This window comes from Dermacentor andersoni, chromosome 10, assembly GCF_023375885.2.
Source record: "Dermacentor andersoni chromosome 10, qqDerAnde1_hic_scaffold, whole genome shotgun sequence".
NCBI lineage: Eukaryota > Metazoa > Arthropoda > Arachnida > Ixodida > Ixodidae > Dermacentor > Dermacentor andersoni.
Window position 1 is genome coordinate 40,600,564 of NC_092823.1, and position 21,863 is coordinate 40,622,426.

The window sequence follows — 21,863 nt, forward strand, 5'->3', positions numbered from 1 at the left end:
GCTATATATACTCATTGTAACTATACCGTGACCAGAAATTGTTCGATATATAGAATAATTCGATGTAAACGGGTTCGATATAGTCGGGTTCGACTGTATATACTCTACTGCTATCTCAAAGCATGAAAGCAACAGAAATTCAGCATGCGCAGAGGCTATAAATTGCTATCAATGAGATGGGAAGGCTGTCTCCTTCGGAAGGAGAGAAATTGAGAGGAGGCTTACACATGCTTCGCTGCTATTATGAATGTGAAAGGCTTCGGAAATAAGATGTGCGTGGTCATCGCGTTATTTTGACACATACCGTATTTACTCGCTAATGATCCCACTTTTTTGTCAAGAAATTTGATGCGAATTCAGGGGTGCGATCATTAAGTGGGTTAAATTTTCCACGAAAAGGAACAAATTTTTTTTTCATCCCACATTTGCTGTGGTATGATAACAGGTCAACAAACAGCAGCCGCCGCTGTAACGTGCGGGACACCAAAACAAAAATGGCGGCTGGTGGAGCTAGCCAAACGCACCGAACGTGATTTTTTTTCTTCTCGTGAGTACATTACATCTATTGAAACAGCTTCTTCCGTATCAGTAATGAATAATATTGTCAAGATCGGCAAGTTTGTGGCAATAAAGTGGCCATGTCCACTTTGAGGGCACAGAAACAGAGATGGGTGCGCTTAGCTGCCAGTGACATAGAAATACATGGCGGGCATGCTGTGAAAACTGCGGCATTTGTCTTCACTACTATCCTAATACGGCACGTTTCCGCTAAGGGTGGGCGAATATCTTAGCTTTGTTATGGGCGTCGGCGTATGAATGGGGTACACTTCTAACGTATCAGTGTAAACGTGGCTGCTATCATTGCTGCTTGTGATTTGTTGCATTCCCATGAGTGCAGATGAGAAGAATCTAAAGGTGCCTTTTTTTGTTGTTGTTGACCGCAACCATTATAAAACCTACACATAGTAAAGGCAAGTTTGGTTGTAGCTTTTTTTTTGTCATGGAAGTGCGGAATGTGATGAAAAGAATGAAATGGGGCATCTGCTAAAGAATATTTGGTGCGTGCAGACCGCTTGGTTTGTCTTGAAGAGTTGTTCACGTAGCATTCGACAGATGGTAAGCGCGATGATCATTAGCTAGACTTGGAACATGACATTTGCTGCAGCAAGTTCGAGGTGCGATCATTAAACGGGAAAGAAAATAAATTGAATTTTGACGACAAAATTCAGGGGTGCAGTCATTACACGAGTGCGATCATTACACAAGTAAATACAGTAGGTCACATCTTCAAAAGACGGCTCGCAGCTGCATTCATTGCAATGCAGTGACAATTGACTAGCTCTAGCTTGTTTTTGAACCTTGTTTGAATATTTGCGCATGCGTTCATAAGAATAAAGACTAAGAATAAAGAATAGATAAGAATAAAGGTGGTTAGTCAGCGCTGTGGTCTGTGTCCCTCTCTTCATCCTGTTGTTCAGCACTGTTTACTACTCGTAACATTATACTAATTCACAAAAAGAGAAACGGTAAAGAATTGAAAAATTATAGACCCATTAGCTTACTTACAATATTATGTAAAATATTCACCAAGATAATCTACAATAGAATAAGGGCAATTCTGGACTTTAGTCAGCCAAGGGAACAGGCAGGTTTCAGGAATGGATACTCTACAATAGATCACATCCATGCCATCAATCAGGTAATCGAGAAATCCGCAGAGTACAATCAGCCTCTGTATATGGTTTATGTATATTATGAAAAGGCATTTCATTCAGTCGAGATACCAGCAGTCATAGAGGCACTATGTAATCAAGTAGTACAGGATGCTTACGTGAATATCTTGGAAAGTAGTATCTACAGAGACTCGACAGCTACCTTAATTCTCCACAAGAAAAGTAGGAAGATATCTATAAAGAAAAGGGTCAGACAAGGAGACATAGTCTCTCCAATGCTAATCACTGCGTGCTTAGAAGAAGTATTCAAGCTATTAAACTGGGAATGCTCAGGAGTCAGGATCAGCGGCGAATATCTTAGCAACCTTTGATTTGCAGATGGCATTGTCATGTTCAGCAACACTGGGGACGAGTCACAACAAATGATTGAGGACTTTAATAGAGAGAGTATAAGAGTGGGGTTGGGAAGATTAATGTTCAGAAGACAAAGATAATGATCAATAGCTGGGCAAGGGAACAAGAGTTCAGGATTGCCAGTCAGCCTCTAGAGTCTGTGAAGAAGTTTGTTTACCTAGGTCAATTACTCACAGCATACCCTGATCGAAAGATCTGATCAAAAAATGTCAATGTATGGAAGCCTCTAACCCTACAGCTAGAATAGAACTGGCAGAACTTTCCAAGTTAATCAACAAGTGTAAGACAGCTGACATAAGGAAGTATAATATAGATAGAATTGAACATGCTCTCAGGAATGGAGGAAGCCTAAAAGCAGTGAAGAAGAAACTAGGAATAGGCAAAAATTAGATGTACACATAAGAGACAAAGCCGGCAATGTCATTACTAATATGGATGAGATAGTTCAAGTGGCTGAGCAGTTCTATAGAGATTTATACAGTACCAGAAGCACCCACGACCATAATGGAGTCTAGAGGAATTTGAAATTCCACAAGTAATGCCGGAAGAAGTAAAGAAAGCCTTGGAGACAAAAACAAAACTAACCAACCATGAGGATGGTATTCCGTTTAAGAGGCAGTTCCATTTAAGCAATTTCCGTTTATCGAGATTCCACTGTATAGCAAGAAGTACAGTTATACTGAGCATAGAATAGCAGCCTCTGCCGATATTTTGAATTTCAAACAAGGAAAACTGCTCTAGAAGTTGGCTTTCCCTTGCGGTGCCGGGCGGGCATGCCAGCACCCCGTCAGAAAATGTGGTTTAGCCTAGCTGCACCTGCGCTGCTCTACTGCGCTGTGGCCGGGCACCCCCTGCAAAAAAAATGATCTTGGGCTGCTCTGCAGCGCTCGCTTGTAGCTTGTAGAGGTTCGCTAGTTCTGTTGTTTTCACACGTATTGCTTTTGCTTTTGTGTGATGGCTAGCACGAAGCATCAGAATCTGCTTTTCACCATGAAGTTGGGAACTATCAATCTGTGTGTGGAAAGAAAGAAATCTGACGTCACCACAGTATTCTCAGCTGACATTAAGAAAGAAATGTTCCAAAACTGCTTCCATCGTGCTGCTTTGCACGTTCCGGGTGATGACAGTGATAACTTTTCCGATGGGTGCAATGAAGCCATCACCGGTTTCGGCGAAGTTTTGAGCAGCTTGTCAGCATTTCCAGTAGCCGTTGATGGGTCAACCGTTGATAAATTTGTCTCCACGCATGAAGGTGCCACGACCACGGGAAAGCTTAAAAACAAGTACTTCATCACTGACATCGTGAATCACAACACGAGTGAATGGAACAGTGAGGACAACAGCTTGGATCTTACGCCCACCTGCTCCTGCATGAGCTTGCACTGTTCTACCACTCCTGTGCGAATTTAGAAGAAGGCGGCCTCAGCTGATCTGGGTCGTTGGATAATGTGGAAAAATTAGTGCTCTCTCAGGTAACAAAGATATCGAAGCAGAAGAAGATTCAGGACTAGAGTGCAGTCCACTTATAACGATACCAAGAAAAACGATAAACCCGATCATTATAACTGATCATCACTATATCTGGACTGCCGTTAAAGTTAAAAAAATGACCGAACATACCTTTAAAGCTCCGAAACTAAATTTGCTGCTCGCACTAAAAATATATGTTGTGCAAAGTAGGCAGGGAAAAATGAAACATTTATTTATACCTCTAAATAATGTGTCAAGCGTTAGGCAAGTTGAAATAGTCGGAAATCTGCACTTGCTCTCGCTAGAGCTTCAGGTTCACAACCGTGCTGTGCACCGTGCCTCTGGCTGCTGCGGGAACATTGGCAGCAATAATTTAGCTTGCATGAAATCAATGAACGACTCGATCGGCGTGAGTGTCAAAGACAGGCCATTGGCAATTTCTTCGTCATTGTCGCTGCTGTCGTCGCCTCCTTCTCACAACGCCGCCGTTCGTCACGACAACGATTGCTCCATCGGATATCTCTTCATACAGTGATGCAGCACTGTCTGCATTCCTCCCATCGAAGTGCCACCTGTTTCATTGTCGCAGCTCGGTAATGTCAGTGGCTTCCACCGTGTTGGTTTCACTATCGCGGGGGGTTTTACCCTGGTGCACAAAGCACGCCTTTTCTGTTGATTGGCATGCGATGCTTCTGCGCATGCCGAGTCTTGCAAAATTTGCAGCTTCGTCTCAAGCGGCACACTTTGTCGGCACCATCTTCTACTTACTGAACTGTTGGCTGCTTTACGGCTGCTTCTGCGACACATTTCCGCACTCACTAAGAGGGTGTAAAAAGGGCGGGCGATGTAAGCAACATGGACACAAAGCAGCTGGTGCCATCTTGTGGTGCACTGTGCCAGCTCATGATGCTCTCTGTGCCTTTTGTAATCGGCGCTCTGGCTGGAGTTGCTGTTCGTTTAAGGGGAACTTAGTAATGTAAATGTCACGATTATTCTACATGGAAAACACCGTCTGGAAGCCGAAATTTTATTTTTATTTCTGATATGTGGTGAATAAAATATTGTTGTACATGTATGCGGCTTCTTTTTCTCATAGCCTTAATGCATAAGTTCATACTCCTAAATCAACTCATTGCTATAACCAATATATTGTTATATGTGGTATCACTATAAGTGGACTGCACTGTCTATTGTGCCACATTAAAGTTGCAATTAAGTCCATTTCATCAACAAATTAGTGTTACAAGTGGTATGTGCTTTTACGTTGTCAAATTCTTTAAATGTTCTCTATAGGATTACATGATATATCGAAATAATTCCCCTTTTTCTGTGAGTTTGATATATGCGGGCTTGAAAGACAAGATGTCCGGATGTTTATTGTAAGTGCCATTATGTGGTCAGGTAATGTCATTACGTCATTATAGCTGTGCTTGTAACACTGGGCGCATCTTTATTGAGCAGTGAGGGTTTACTGGATTTGCCTTTTCCTTTGCAATTGCCTGTGCTGTTGCACAAGCTGGCTCTGTTAAGCATATCTACCGTATTTACTCGCATAATGATCGCACTCGTGTAATGATCGCACCCCTGAATTTTGTCGTCAAAATTCACTTTTTTTTTCTTTCCCATGTAATGATTGCACCCCGAACTTGTCGCAGCAATATGTCGTGTGCCAAGTATAGCTAATGATGATCGCAGTTACCACCTGTCAGATTCTACGTGAACGACTCTTGAAGACATGCCAAGCAGTCTGCATGCACCCAACATTCTTAAGCAGATACCCCATTTCATTCCTTTCATTACTTTCCGCGCTTCCGTGAAAAAAAAGCTACAACCAAACTTGCCTCGGCTTTATTATTTGTAGGCTTCATGATGGATTTGGTCAACAACAACAACGTAAAGGGCGCCTTTCGGTTCTTGTCTGCACTCGTGGGCACGCAACAAATCGCGAGCGGCAATGATAGTGGCCACGTTTACAATGATATGTTAGAAGTGTACCCTATTCATACGCCGACGCTTGTAACGCAGCTAAGATATTCGCCCACCCTTAGCGAAAATGTGCCGTATTAGGATAGCAGTGAAGACAAATGCCGCAGTTTCCGCAGCATGCCCGCCATGTGTTTCTATGTCACTGGCAGCTAAGCGCGCCCACCTCTGTTTCGTTCCCCTCAAAGTGGACATGGCTACGTTATTGTCGCATACTTGCCAATATTAACGATATTATTCATTACTGATACGGAAGAAACTGTTTCAATGCGCGTAACATACTCACAAGAAGAAAAATAATCGCATTCGGCACGTTCGGCTTGCTTTGCCAGCCGTAATTTTTGTTTTGGTGCCCGCACTGACAGCGGCACCTGCCTGCTTGTCATCCCGCGGCAAATGCGGGATGATAAAAGAAAATTTTTCTTTTCGTGGGAAATTGCGAGAAAAATGCGAGAAAAATTGTGTTGAAAAACTGGTAGCTGCCTTCTAATCTTTCTTTTCTTTAGTCATGGAATTTTTACGGCAAAAGTCAAGGAAAACGTGTAAAAGCCAGGGAGTTTCAAAAAACGAATTCGTTCGCTGCCCTGAAACATTTTGGCACTCTTTGCTGCACGCTGGTTGAGTCGCACTTCAAGAGCAAGAAACGAAAAGACATTACACACTACTTTAAGCATTAAAAAAAAAGAGATTTGAGCTTCTTTATATTGCTGCCATTTGTTATTTTGAACTTTCAGATAATTTGACTTAACCTTGTGGTTGCGCAAGGGTTGAAATTTTGAGAATCGACCGTACACAGAAATTTGCAATTTGGTTGTTGTCTCTTATTTCAACTTTGTTTCTTCAACTTCAGGTGAGCGAGGACATGAAGTACCTGCAGACCACGGCGTCGTTCCTGGTTGGTGAGGAACGCTTCAGCCTTACAGGCAAGAGTGTCATCAACCCGGGCTTCACCAAGTTCATGTTGTGGCAGGCGGTTGCTCCCGAGGAAGCGCTGCCGCAGTTGAGAGCCGGCACCACTGTCCCCATTGTACAGGTAACATGCAGAGCGGATGCAACACTGCTACGTTCATTTAAGTTTGTGGAAATACATATTAACTGCAGTTAAGCTCTGTCATAACGAAGCCGCATCCGTAATGAGAATACCTCTGCTACATCTGAGGTTCATTAAAATATACAAGTGGAACCTTATTCGCACGTTTTGAAATAAAACGCGAGAAAAAACATAACCGTGAAAATGTATGACCTGAAGTCACTAAATAATTTGACAGACTCAACTGTTGTTGACATCTGCGTTATGCAAAGCATTATGCAGATCATTGTAGTAGGGGACAATGATGCACACCGTGGGACCCGAGCAGCCCGAGATGTGCTTTGTCTTCCTATATGTTGTGTAGTGTTTTAAGACACGGGAGACCGAAATAAAATAAGCTGGTGCCATCAGAGCAAAACGTGACGCTCACTTTGGCCACCTGCAGCATGGAACGGCAGCGCGTTTGGGTTGTCGGCTATTGAAAGCGCACACGATGCTTTTAACGGCACTATGCCACGTGCGCTGTGAAACAGATAGGTGAAAACGCTTATCGCAATAGGGCTGGTTGTGATAGCTATGAATGCTATGTGCAACAGCCTGTGAAATTCGCTGGTACCAGAAGTGTAAACGGAGAGTGTGTTGACATTTTCACAAGGGACGTGTGTGCAAATACTGCGGGGAAGTTGATGTGGCGGGTGCCTACTACTCTCGATTGCGCATGCCTTGCTCTTCTTTCTTTTTTTCTTTTTTTTCATATACAATCTTGCGGCTGGGAAATGTATCATGCAATCGCAGTTTGACGATGTACTAAATATTGATGCCAGAAAGCATTTTCGAGAACATATCAAGTGGTACAAAAGAAGCCTAACTATATTGAGTCATTTTTCATGCGGGAAAATCATACGAAACGTGATCATGTCAGCAAGGTTCTACTGTATTCATTACATGCTGATATTGGTGAGCAGCATATTGGATTTACTTCGTTATACGTGTCTCATATCTAGGGGTGTGCAGATAATCAAATATTTCAAATGTGTAGTTTTAATATTCATATTTGTTTTAAGAACATCAGTGAAATATGTTTCAATATATTCAGATAAATAGGAATATTCAAAACAAATTGAATATATTGCTGGCTGTGCAGGAGAAAACACTGTTCTTAGAGTTTCTTTGTATCTAATGTAAGAATATTTGCTTGATATTGTGCAGAATTTAGTGAAGATTTCGTGCTGACTAAAGTTTTCCTGTAAGGCACACTCAGCCACTGCACGGGTAGGCTATGCGGGAAAGCTAGCTTCACAGTAGCAATAGCAAGGGGCACGAGTTTGCAGAACATGAGGGTCTACTTAGAGTGCAAAGAAAGATGATTGGTGTGACTGCGCACTATAAGTCCACTGCAATAAGAATTCTCCTCCCGAATGTATAGGTCTAATGAGCTGATCCGCAACAGCAATACCCGTCCAAGCGGGCCTCACTAGGCAAATAAGCCAGCTCCTCGCTGGCTCGCTAGCCGGATATTACCCGCATGATAGTAAGTTGCTGGGTGTGCAGATAGTCAGCTAAAAGATTGCAGATTAACTTCTTAGTTCTTCAATTGAGAAGACATGTTTGAATTGCTAAATTGAAGCAGATCAGTTTTGAAGTCGTATCTTCTAAGAGATGTCGTGAGACCAGCGCCACTTTTCGAAATATTCGTCCTTAAGATGTGCTCTGAAATACAATGGCATTCCAGGTAAGGGACTCCCTGGAATCTGGAATCTGGAATGCCATTCAAGCACATTCAAGATGGATATTTTGAAAGTGGTGCTAGTCTTATCGTTTCCATTAAGCAAACATGTGGTGTCTTGCCAATGCACATGGGTCAGCGTGTGCCCCAGTCGACTAAAGCACCTGCTGCATGGATCACCAGGGAGCGCTGAAACCCTTGACACAGTCTCAGCCCGAAAACGCTTCAAGAAGTTTGGCAAAGAAATGCTGTCGTAATTGAAAATGTTTCATGACCCATTTCTAACTGCTCCGTCTTGTGCTTTTGCTCTACTTTTCTCCCAATTCAGACAAAGTTGGCTGAGCTGAAGACAAACCCCCCAGATTACCTGACCGAATCTGAGCTCATTTCGTTGATGGACAAGCATGGCATCGGAACTGATGCGTCTATTCCGGTTCACATCAACAACATCTGCCAGAGGAACTATGTGACTGTTGGCTCAGGCCGGCGCCTCATACCCACCAACTTGGGCATCGTGCTCGTGCACGGATATCAAAAGGTTTGTTCGTGCCGATGATAGGCCATGGTTTCTGCAGAGCGAGTGCATCTGTGCTACCACTGAACCTGTTTATAACGAACTTGATAGTTCTGTGAGCAGTGGTCGTTATATCAGTAGTTTGTTACATATGGACTCGCCCTTATAAATGTTCGAAAATTAACTCCACTGAAGTGATTTGGCGGCAGTTTGGTTCGAAAATCAGATTTTTCAGTGTCGTTTTTGTTCTCTGTGCGTTTCTGCACCTAGCTGCAAACTTCCGTTAGAAACGTCCATCTAAAGAGTGAAATGCAGCGTCGTGCAGCTCTTTCAAAATGGCACCCACTTCCGACCACCTGTCATTCGAAACTGCAAGCGCAGCTGCCATTTTTTATATATTGAGAGCTTGTGATATATATTACTACCAGCGAGACTCAGGACTGTATTCTGCACACGAGAGCGAAACGGTCTAGTTGTCCGGAAGCGTAAACTTCAGAAACTACTGTGGCATGCTGCCATTCTGCGAAGGTCTCGGACATCAAGGTCTTGGCATTACGACTGTGCATCAGCCGCACAAGAGCCGTGAAATTGCGTTATCTATGTTGCTTCGGGTGAAAAAAAAAGAGCAATGTTCTAAAGGTGAAACATCACCGTGAACCGTTATCAGCAATCAGCAATGTGTAAACAAAGCACTGCCAAACCATGATCTCCCGATAACGACGTAGTAACTGCCGACCCTTTGCAACCTATCGTGGCGGCATCATGTGGTGCAGCATTCTCGCTGACTCAAGCCACATAGGGCCACATCAACAGGAACGCTTGAGTGGCTGTTGTTCCCATGGTGGAAAGACATAGAGGGTCATATTAAATCATAGATGTGGGCGTAATGTACACGGTGCCACACGGACAAATATGCGAAAATGAGAGTGATGCCGTCGTGGCATCTGATATCGCACTAGCACACATGCCTCGTGCCATGCTGTTTATGCCGCACACCACGTGCCTCCGCCCTGGAGACGTGCCTTGAAGATGCGTGACCTTCTTTGCGACTTCTAAAATTCTTGCGAGGTGGTTGCTCGCTCATCTCGAAGGTCACATCGTCATCGCGGTTGGACTGGAGCGGGGCGCGTGCTGCCGTGCGTCCAGTTGGGTCGTGTTTCCATGCTTCGGCACTTCGCATGTGCACCCTTTTTACCGTGAACGGGTTTGAAGCATTCATTGTAATAGTACAGCGAATTAAAAACGTGTTCATTATATCCTGAAGCAGTTTCCATAGGGAGGGTTGGAAAATCGTAAATGCACTGAAATGTGGTCGTTATAGCCAATGGATCGTTACATATGGGATCGTTATAAGTGGGTTAGACTGTACAAGCATAACTGTACTATGGTTTACACAACATCCTTTCACGTATGCTAAACTCAATGTTACGTCACATGGAAGATGTCCTTATGAGAAATGCTTTCCTACTAACTTCATAAAATGTCATTGTTTACTTTGGTATCTTTGCACTTTCGAAAGCCATTTCCTTTCATTGCTCCTCTGACATGCTAGTTTGAAGCAGAACACTTAACAGGTGTGCTCGTCCCTCGTGTGTGTCATTAACCTAATTTACGAGGAGAATTGTGTGGCCCGATTTTAGATAATCAGAACCATATGAAGCCAACATATAATGAAGCTAAGGAAAGCGTAGAGGAAGTTATTTGTAGTTTTTAATTGAAGTGTAGGAATGATAAGCTAAAGGGAAATGAAAGTGGTCGGCAAACTGCCTTGCCTTAAGTGGGATCTGAAACTATGTCTTCATGGTGGCACTGGCTAACGCTCCTAGGGTTACGTCTAGTACACATACATAAATACCCAAAGTAATGGATGGGAGAATGGCATCGTGGTAGCTAAATTGGCAAGAACATCGCATGCACAGTGCAAAGGCAGGAATTTGGATCCCATCTGGGTTCAGTTGTTTTTTCGTTCACTTTCGTTTCCCTTCATTATGTTTCAAATAAATAAAAAGTAAGTCATTCAGTCATTCACCCCATGCCTTCCTTGATGTTCACTGTCTGTCAGCTTCATATGATCCTAATGTATTGAACTATTTAGGCATGAGCTTGTTCGTTATAGCCAGGTTCAAATGTACAGAGACCTTTGCTTTGCCTCTGATGGCATATGTGATATGTTGATGTCTCTTGGGTCGTGCCCATTCTTTCCAGATTGACCAAGATCTGATCCTGCCGACAATGCGAGCGGCCGTCGAGCAGCAGCTCAACCTGATTGCAGCGGGCAAGGCTGACTACGACGCCATCCTGAGCCACACCCTGACGGTGTTCCAGCTCAAGTTCTGCTACTTTGTCACCAGCATCATGCAGATGGACGAGCTGTTCGAGGTCACCTTCACCCCGCTCTCGGACAGCGGGAAGCCCCTGTCTAGGTGAGCTTCACTACACGATTTCCCACATGTTCAGATGGTCACTGAATGCTTGCTGTGTTTTTGTGCATATAGCTCCCGCACCTCCAAATGCAAGCCCGAAAATAGAGAAGAGAGAGAAGTGAAGGAATCCGTGCGTATAGCCTAACCTGCACAAATGACCACATCCAGCAATGTTCGTTCATATCTCCTTGAACGCAACCTCATAAGTTGTCGCTGCAAAGCAAGCTCCAGTAACTATGTTATTTTGCATGTGCCATTATCATCGCATGCTTTGCTCCAGTCTGTCAAAGGCTGGCAGAACTTTGTCACGGCACTGCAGTGTGCTGTTTATGAGTGAATTTTGTCCCCAACTGCGGCTTTATGGCAATGTGCGGGATATTACAGCCTTTAAAATCTTGCACAATGTTGCACCACGGTATCGAGTTTCTGTTGCACTCCTAGAACTTGATGATATCGGAGAAACATGGCAATTTTCTGTAGTGCTCTTAAGTTGCAAGAGGAAGGTATGTCGTTTCGTACAAAGCACAGCCTGCAGCATATGGTAAACTTGTCACATCCTCTCACTTACATAGCATTTGTATATCTGTCGCAGCTAGTTGGCAAAATACTGGTGCCTGACACCTCCGTTCTTTTTTCCCTTGAATGAGGACACGAGCCTTGTGCTTCCACATACAGTATGAACCATCTGCCACTAATTTCACAAGATGCATACGAAAGTTTTAATGTTGGTTTTCGACCACAAAATTTTATCATTGTGCTATATTTATATGGAGGGGAGCAACCAATAGTTAGGCTATTCATGGAGAAAATATAGTTTGGGTATTTTTTCAACAGTGATAACCATTTTGCTCCTTCTCATAATTACATAACTGGGGTATCTCATTAGCCTGATTCTTGCTTGCTTTAACTGCACTGTGTTTCTCAATCATTTTCCTCCTGCACTGTCAGTTTCGAACGGGTTCTGCGATCATAGTGAGCACTGTTCATGAGTGATTCTGCCGACCGAGTATTTCACTGTGGAAGAAAAGAAATGAAAAAAAGAAAAAAAGATGAATGCAGAAAGAAGCTCAGAGGACAACCAGGTACCGACCTCAGTCACTTTCCCATCGGCACTTCTTCTTGTGCTGTGAAATGTCACTACGCTGCCCCACACGCCAGCCCAACTTATCATGCTTGTGCAGCTGCATTTCTTTTGCCTCTCAGCAGCTTCTGCTTCCTCTGCTGTGAAACTGTAAGCTCTGTGTTTGTGTTGGAGCTGCTTGTGCAACCTTTAAAACTCTCAGGTTCTCGTGTTCCACCAGAGTGACTGTAATTATCTATTGTCATACGCGTGAGCATCTCCCCCCCCCCCCTCCCGCCTATGGTCATATGGCAAGTGGCACACATTCCAAACCAGAAACTACAACCATTCCTCGTAAATTACCAAAAGAGAAATGTCCAGCTGTTATGTACGTTGTCCCATGCGCGGATTGTGATTACGTGTATATTGGCGAAACTGGTGACTTTGAAAGGTGTGTTAAACAGCACAATTGCAGTAAAAGCTCGTTAATTCAAATTCCGCAGAGATGCTACGAAAATTCTATTTATACAAAATTCGAACTAATGAAAGCCAGAGAAAAAAAAGTGCTCGGTTAAGGCGCTTATATAGTCCGACGTGGCATGACACGCGTGTACACACGCTACGTCACGGCGTGAACAATGACATCGAAGTGCTGGCGCAGCCAACGTAACCAGACGCGGCCAACGTGGTCCGACGTGCCCGACATCGAAGTTGGCTCGCAGTCACAGTTTCGCCCGAAAAGTGAAGCATCGATTGCGATAGCAAATTAGTAGATAGCTATCTGAAGTAAGGATAGTAGTTTTATCGGCCGTATAAACTTGTAAGCATTCGCTTACTGACTAAATTAACAAGCATGGTGTCATGCATGCACAGGTAAGCATGAACACATCTCGCTCGATGACTGCGAAAACTCTTTGAAAACCCTGAAGTGAAGAAACGCAGCAGTAGCGAGAGCCGTATAGCTGTCACTTCAGTGCAAACGAAACGAAGAAAGCACATCGCGTACGAAGCTGCCGGCACTGTGCGTACTCTGCAAACATTGCAACTGTTGCAAGCTGAAATTGTAGAAGCAGCTTTATACCGCTATGCGCTTAGAAAAAGCCATTCAATTATGTATTATAGAAACTAGTACAGTACTTTTTATTTCAAATGCCTCACTGATGTGCATGAAGCTGGCTCCATTATATTTATTGACTGTTTCAGTTAAAATTGCAACCATCTGGTGTATAGAAGTGCTTCTGCCACTTCCCCAAGAATGCTTTCCTGCTCCAAATCAGCGTTCTGCCTACACCGAGATATGCGCCAAAAGGTCATATGGCTGTTCCATTGATGCATGCGTTTAACTGCCCTCAAGGTATCAAATTATGGCTGCTGAGTACGAAATAGCTTTAAAGGCGAGACAGTACACATATTAGGCATCTCGATGCTCGTACTGGGACAAGTGATTGTGGGTGCGCACATGTATAATTAAGGAACACATTTTATGTCCTGTGACAGTAGCCCCTTCGCACTCTCGGTATGCTTCACCGCAATACATCGCGCATGCTTGACCGCGTAACATCGGTTAATTGCGGCAAAACTGACATTCCGGTACTGCTATTATGCAACGCTTTAGACCCTTGCCATGCTTTTCATGCTTCGACGCCATCGGCGAAGATGACGAAGGCGGAGTCTGCAATATTGCTAACAGCATCAAATTCTTTAACTAAAAAACATGGCACCGAAGAGTAGGAAGTCCGATAGTGAACATCGAAGCAGCTAAGCTTAACGACAACACAAAACTACTACTTTGGCTGCCAGCGGATCCGTGTGCAAGAGCGCTGGTTCAAGGCTGCAAGATAATCAAAACAGCAGCGCTGGTGACTTCAATTAATGCCTCTTGAGAACTGTGGTCATGGCAAAAAGTTTGAAAAATCGGACGGTGAAGGGTTTCAGCATTAGAAATTTCCGACATGCCTATACATTGTCTCTTCGGGATACGAGGCAGTACTGTAGGGGCATCCGGATTATCAGGCAAGTAAAAAAAGAAAGAATGGGTTGTTGACTCAGGAATGGATGTTTTTGCCATTAATACAAAACAGTGTGCATGTCAAGGTATTCCCAATGTCATCAAGTTTGTCATAAGATGGGATCTATGGTGTGGACCAGAGATTTCGTATGGTAGCTTACCCAGAATTTTACCCAGAATAATTGTGGTTTAGAAAAAGAAAGTCTCAGGCTGTCTACCAACCGGGCAAACCAGAAATTCTCAGGGATTTTGAATAGCCTGGAAATACTCGGGGAAACTCAATACTGGGGGAAACTCAATACTCAGGGAAATTGCATGCCTCTCAGAAACAGACAAGTGAGCATCTATCGGTGACCCTTTGAGAGATTAGAAACCAGATCGAGATCAGTTTTTATGAGAGCAGCAAACGGAAACAGCCTGCAAGACGAAACCAAGACTAAACACTGTGCCCTTGCACAAGTGGATGCGTGAGTGGTCGCTGAAACACCAGCGTAAAAAAAAGCCGTGGAATGAAAACCAAAACACTACGAAGCAAGAAAAAATCTAATCCATTGTATCTACACAGGGGGGCAGCACTTGCTGGGCTGCAAATAGTTGAAAAATTGTCGCGTTTTTGAGGCATACAGAAGGCACCGTAAGTGTACGGCATCGACCATTTGGGACTTGTTCGCGGCACCGTATGTTTATGGCATTGACCCTCAAAGGGTTAAGGTTGCACCTTTGACGAACAAGAAAGTGATCGCTCGCCACACACTCATGCGTTTGCGCTGCGACAACAACTGATTGCCACGCTGCTCCAGGTCGCGATCTTAGCGTCTCTGGGATGACATATCCGACCTCACTGGCCTAAGGTGCTATTTAAAGGCTGCTGATAAGAAAATGAGACAATTACCAGCCCTGCCGCTTTGCCAAGATTACATTGAAAGTGTGTCCTAAGCATTTACAGGCTTTGCCCCAGTGAAATTTTGTTGCAGTTGGCCTTTAAGACACCGATGGCAAACTAAAATGAAACCGAACTGGCGGGCGACGTCGGAATACGATGCCACCAGAGATAAATATATAATGCTCACTTTGCGCCACTTCCAATGGGGAACAGGGGGGCATTCAAGTTATCACCTATTAGATGCATGCAGTATGCTTGCAACGGTGCTAGTGCTACGCCACACATGTTATGGAATGGATAAGTGAAGATGTTTATTGCAATATGATTCACAGCGGTAGCTGTGAATGTGAAATATGACAAGCTGCTAAAATATTTGCTGCTACAGGAAGAGGAAACTGAGTGTGTGCCAGCATTTTCATATGACATGTGCAGGCATTCACTGCAGGAAAGCTGCACTGCTGGGCACCTATACTGCTCTCGATCACATGTGCCTCACACCTTTTCATCTTCACATGGGATGTAGCGGCCAGAAAACATATCACAAAATTGCAGTTTGGTGATGTACTGAATGTACGTCATACACTGCTGTCAAGGGGTAGCGACTGATGCTGGCTGCTAGGCAGGGTGGTAAATGAACAAACTTGGAATGAAACCTTATTTGGGTGAGCTGATGGCCAGAAATTACAATGATAGAGGTGAGCTCAGTCATTGGTTGTATGTAAACTCATGGCTCAAGTCAGTCTGGTATTTATGCACATGTTGCTGAACATTCCAGAGCAATTACTTGCGCTGATGTATATTCGAGAATGTAATAGACCATCTGCGTCACACATACAATCTGACTGAATACGCTTTCTTGCGATCAAGTTCATGACAATGTTCACAAAGTTTTGGATAGAGAAAGCTAATCTTGTGTGAGAGGGATCACGTGATAACAGCAACAGTTTAGTAAAATAAGTTGCAGACAAAAAGTAAAACTATGATTTGTAGCACTAAAGGCCCTGCACCAATTAGCTCATCGGCTTTTAAATCCGGCTCTTAGCAGCCCGCTGCTGCATTGGAGTGGCTTCAATTTCCAGTGGTGGTGGTCGTGGTAGAACCCCCACGTGGCAGCCAGGCGAAGCTTTATCGTGCCGCAGTCGCCTTACCTTTCTGAATGTGCATTCTCAAGCCTCTACGACTGGTTGTCACTAGTAAACAAATGTTTACCTCCCTTGCATTGTCTCACCATAGATGCGGCAAGTGCCGGCGGTACCTAAAGCTGGTGGCCAGTAAGCCAAGCCGGCTGCACTGCGTGCAGTGTAATGACACTCACAGCATACCGCAGAACGGCAGCGTGCGCACATTCCGCGAGCTCAAGTGCCCCCTCGATGACTTTGAGCTGCTGCAGTGGTATGGGGGCACGAAAGGAAAGGTTGGTGGGATTCATTGCCATTGGTGCACGTCATTTCCAAATTGTTTCTCACTTAACGTGCAACTAGATTTTATTTAGTGCAGCTGTTACTAAAGTTAACTCGCTTTAATAAAAGACAAGCATGGAAGGGCTTCGGAGGTGAATTTGGCTAGTGAAAAGGTCAGCTTAAAGGACATGCACATGATATCGAGTTCAGGCAAAAGACTAGAAAACTAAATTTAAAGGGACACTAAAGAAAAAACATATATTGCATGTAACAAAGGTATTTTTCTGTTGTGTGCTTTTCTGTAACGAGTTTCAACTGAACCCATATGGACAATCTAACACTTTCTCTTCTTTGCATGATTGTAGCAGCACATTATGTTTCCAAACTCATCACGCATTTGCTTCCTTGGCTGCTCCTGCTTTCACTATCTCCCCTGCAGAGCTTCATCTTCTGTCCCTACTGCTACAACCACCCACCATTCCGAGACACTGGCCGCCAGATCGGCTGCAATTCCTGCACGCACCCCACCTGCCCGCACTCCATGATGGCTAACGGCATCTCAGTATGTCCCGAATGCACGTCTGGCGTGTTGGTGCTTGACCCAGCGTCGGCTCCCAAGTGGAAGATTGGCTGCAACAGGTGGGTCGTCTGCTTCTGCGGTCCCTCTTTGCCTGTGTGTGTATGCATGCCAACTCACTGTTAACTTTGCAGAATATGCTCTTGTTAAAGCGCAGAAAAAGAGTGATCTCATCAGTGCTAGGACATAGCAAAATGAGAGAGAGGAGAAACAGGGATGGGGATATACAAGGGGCTTGGCAAGTGCAGTGTCCAGCTGGCAACCCTGTATAAAAATAAAGGAACTGCTATATCTGTGTGCCATCTGGCGTGGTGCCTTTAGTGAGAGTGCATGAAGCAGTTATGATGCAGTTTGTGTAAACTTATTGTGTGGGAAAGGGACGTGGAATGGAAAGCAAAGAGTATCTAAAGAACAAAAGGCCAGCCATGTTATAAAGTACACATCCTTCACAGCAGTCTTAAACGATGATGTATCAGCTCCAGTGACAGCAGGTACTGACTGTGGCTATTATTACCTGTCATACTGTTTTACTGCTGGCTGCAGATCTAGATAAACTCATTGGATCTTTTGTTAGTTTAGCTGACAATCGACGATGTGCAACATCTGCAGGTGTACTTCTCTAAACCTCTCGTCTGACTTAATATGGTGGACTTCAGGGTATAGATTTTCATATATTTCGGTGTCAAGAGTGTGGGCTGGTGCCACCATGGCCTACTGCCCTCCATTCTTTGCGCTATTAAATCTTACTAAATGCATCTCTCAATTATTGCATTACTAATGGAAGTTTGGCCATCTTGGTTAGGGCAAGTCTGATGTGTGGGAAAGCCTGCTTTTGGAATTTCTCATATCTGTTGTATCTTGGCTTTGGGGGTTCTGTCTCTCTCTCCCCAATCGTATCATAACTGGGTCTGATATAGAATTCAGAAGTACGTCCCCGATAAAGCAGAGTAAAAAGTATACATTCTAATCTAATGTAGGTTACATTTGGAATGGCACTTTGCTGCCGCTCAACTGTGCAATTTTAAGATGTTCGTTGCTGAGAATCTGCACATTTCTTGGTCTACCTTGACCTTGTGAAATGATAGACATCCTATGTCTTGACGCCATATATCTGGACCGTGATACATGATTTTGTCTTTTTTTCACTGCCCAGGTGTGACGTGATTGTCCAGCTTTGTGAAGATGCCCGTAAAGTGTGCGTAGAAGACGAGCAGTGTGATGAATGTGGCAGCCAGTTGGTCAGCGTAGAGTACAAGCTTGTAAGTAAAAAAAAGCTCTGTGATGTGAAAAATGAGTGTTTGCTGCACCAAGGCCGCATTAATGTAACGATTCAAGTTGTGTGGCATACCACAGCCGTTAATTGTTAATCATATCAAAGTACTACCGACATCTTATCACTATAACAAACTTGTTTAGCATGACCCTTTTGCGGCAGAAAAAGTTGTAGTTCTTGCACCTCTGGTCAGCCTAAGGTTACTGTGCCAAGAGCCATTCACTGAATTAATGCCAAGTACATGACATAACTGCTAACCAATGCGGTGCACGTAAGTTTTGGTGTACTCGCATGCGCATGCAACCAGTACGAACAAAATGAGAGGGTGAGCAATGAGGGAAAATGCTGGCTGCGAGGAGATCTGAACATACCTGCCAACTTCTATGATTTCATCTTGATATGCCAGATTTTTAGAGCTTCTTTGTGATCGTCATAGTGGCACACCAGCAATAGACAGTTTTAGTTTAGCGTATGCAACTATAGCGTACGCTATACGCTATAATATAGCGTACGCTAAGCAGTGCACGCTTTCTACAATTTTAGTTGGCCGGCGATATCTTCGGATCTCAAAGGCCATATGCCACCGTTGCGGCCATTTCGCGCCTGTAGCGATAGGTGGCGCTGACATCTCGAACCTTTCTTTCGTTAGGCTTCGACTCGTTCAAAACGAGAAGCGATCTCGAAAATACCACGAGGTTATCCGTAATACTCTGTCGTCGAAGCGGCCTGAGACTAAGCGAAAGCCGTTTACACAGCCATTTCTTACGAACGAAGTGCATTTTACAAAAGCAACGCCAAATTCAATTCGAAGCGGGCAGCCGGGACCGCCGCCCTGTTTCCCGCAAACTCCGCAAACCACGCAAAAACGATAACGCTAACTCATTTGCGTTGCATACGCCCGCTATACCCACTATTTCGTTTACTGTTCAGCGCATGCGCAGTGATGATGCACTATTTTTTAGCGTACGCAATGGTATAGCGTACGCTATACTTGTCTAATATTAAAATTGTCTAATATTAAAATTTTTCATTTGCAACTTGGTCAAGGCTGAACTGATCTCAAAAGAATATAAGTATAGTCAATGACCAATCGTTCAAAGCATGTTTTTTCGGACTCGGTTATTTGGCCCTACCTACAACAGAGACATCATCAGATGGGAGCAGTGTCTAAGAACATCCATAAATTTGAGCACCCGTTATTTTAACATTTTTAAATTAAATTCATAAACATTCTTGCTGTGAGTATTCAGCCTGTTTGCAGCTTTCCTACAGAACAAAGACAGCAAATCTTTATTGAACAGTCAAGATATTGAGTAATCACACACTCTTTAGTAGATCTAAAAGAATTTTGGTATTTTTTTGCTTTCACGTAGAGTTCCTTTATATCTTAAGGTATGGAGGTAGAGAGGCCAGACGAGGAGGAAGGTTGTTGCATTTACTCTTTTCAGGATGCTTATGCTCTTAGCCTGTGTTCCAATATTCTGTAGACACTTTTATTTGCTCGGTGGCAGTAGTGTAAATTTGTGACCCCGCAAAACTTCTGGTTGCACATTTTTGGCACTCAAGTTTGTCAAAAGTAAAGTAATTTGTCCCGTACTCAATTACTGGTACATGTTTTAAATGCGCTCAGATAGTAAAAATATACCACATGCACTTGGTTCCTGTACGTAGCTTTCTTGTGCGTTTTGAAGTGAAATAAATGAAACACCGTTTTAAATGTGTAACAAGATCGGCGCCATCTGGAGGGCGGTATGTGTGTACAGTCAGTGAACGATTTTTCAAATGTGCATAATAATTCGGGCACCCGTGCAGCACCACCAATTACCCCGTAGAGCCAAATTATAACAACATCTGATATTTCGCATGCTGAAACCCTTCGTCCTCCAACTTTTTGGACCTTTTTGCCGCGACCGCAGGCCTGAAATGGCATTAACTGAAGCCGACGCTGATTTTTTGATTATCTCGCAGCCTTGAAACAGCGCTCTTGCATGCCGGTCTGCTGGCAGCTATAGTAGCTGTTTTTGTGGTGTCCTTAGGCCTAGTTTGACGTTTGCTATCAAACTTCCTGCTGTTCAGTGCCATGTTTCTCATTTAAAAATTTGCCGCTGTCTGCACCTACTCCGCCTTCGTCATTGTTGCCGATTGCGTTGAGGCGTGGAAAGCACGGCAAGGGTCTAAAGAATTACATAATGCCAGTTCCTGGAAGCTAGTTTACCGCAGTACAGCGCTGTTACGTGGTCAAGCATGCGCACGTTATTGCAGTGAAGTATACGAAGAGTGCAAAGGGATTGCTGTCACGGGACAGCGCGCACCCGCTGTCTCCTGCCATAGTACGAGCACCGAAACGCCCAAAGCATTGTATAACGCCTGAAAGTCAGCTTTGCCACAATTTATTTGTGTTCGCGGTCAAGCATATGCAATGTATTGCAGTGCAGCACACCAACAGTGCAATGATGCCACTGTAACGGGACACAGAATGTGTCCCTTAATTTTAAATGCGCACACGCGCTGTTTTCTGTCACAGTACGAGCACAGAGATGCCTAATAATTGTACTGACATGCCTTTCAAGCTATTTCATATATGGCTGTGGTGATCGGGGCCCTCGAGGGCAGTTAAGGGCACGAATTCATTTTTTTCTGACATTGTCACACTCCCTAGTGGGTTTGAAAAATCAGATGTTGACTGTATAACAGGTTGTTAGAACTCATGCTTTCCTAATTGCCTACTAAATTTAGTGGCCGACTCCAGCGGGTGAGAACAGAAGTCTATTTGGACCTCATTGTGCAAAAAAATGGAATAAAATGTCTGTTTCGCAGCTGCTTGCGTTATGCTGGACAAAAAATCAATTTTCACTGCTAATGTAGTTTTTACTGCGTTGCTGCCCTCGCGTGCAGGAGAAGACGAAGCTCCCAGGTGCGCAGACGGAGGCAGTAGGCTGCATCTTCTGCGACGTGACGCTGTCTGGCCTTGTGGAGCGGCACCAAGCGCTCAAGCCAAGGAACAACTACCGCCGGGCAGCAGGTGCCGCTGCCGGCGGTGGTAGAGGCCGAGGCCGCGGTCGGCGTAGGGGCAAGCCTAAGGACAAGATGGCACAGCTGGCTGCATACTTCGTCTGATCGCTGGAACTGTCCGCTCAAAGGAAAAGTGCTTGTTGTTTAGAAGAGAGCTGACATAGTTATCTATGGGCCTTTCCTAATTAAAATGCATTTTGTACATACTGACAAATATGTGAAGAAAGAGTGAATTTTTTTTTTTAATTTTGAGGAACCTTTCAAGACCCTGTCAGAGTGTAGAGGCTTCGTCATACGGAAATGGGGGAGGATTAATTCTGGCGTCGATACAGATCTAGATATTTCTTTCCTTTATTATTTCGCAGTACACTTAAAGACTGTCAGTTGAGAGTAAAGTTGACTTCTAATCATTGGACC

The 21,863-nt window shown here is 44.1% G+C and overlaps 1 protein-coding gene across 1 annotated transcript in view; it reads left to right on the forward strand.

Annotated features, from left to right (window-relative positions):
- Positions 1-21,660, forward strand: part of Top3beta (DNA topoisomerase 3-beta) — a 44,587-nt gene extending 22,927 nt beyond the window's left edge. Inside the window, exons 10-16 of the mRNA XM_050168911.3 lie at positions 6,391-6,573; positions 8,625-8,834; positions 11,016-11,233; positions 16,418-16,598; positions 17,024-17,223; positions 18,315-18,420; positions 21,330-21,660. Of these exons, the coding sequence (XP_050024868.1) occupies positions 6,391-6,573; positions 8,625-8,834; positions 11,016-11,233; positions 16,418-16,598; positions 17,024-17,223; positions 18,315-18,420; positions 21,330-21,551 (1,320 nt within the window). The 3' untranslated portion in view covers positions 21,552-21,660. The remainder of the gene's footprint in view (positions 1-6,390; positions 6,574-8,624; positions 8,835-11,015; positions 11,234-16,417; positions 16,599-17,023; positions 17,224-18,314; positions 18,421-21,329) is intronic.
- The last annotated feature ends 203 nt before the right edge of the window (positions 21,661-21,863 follow it).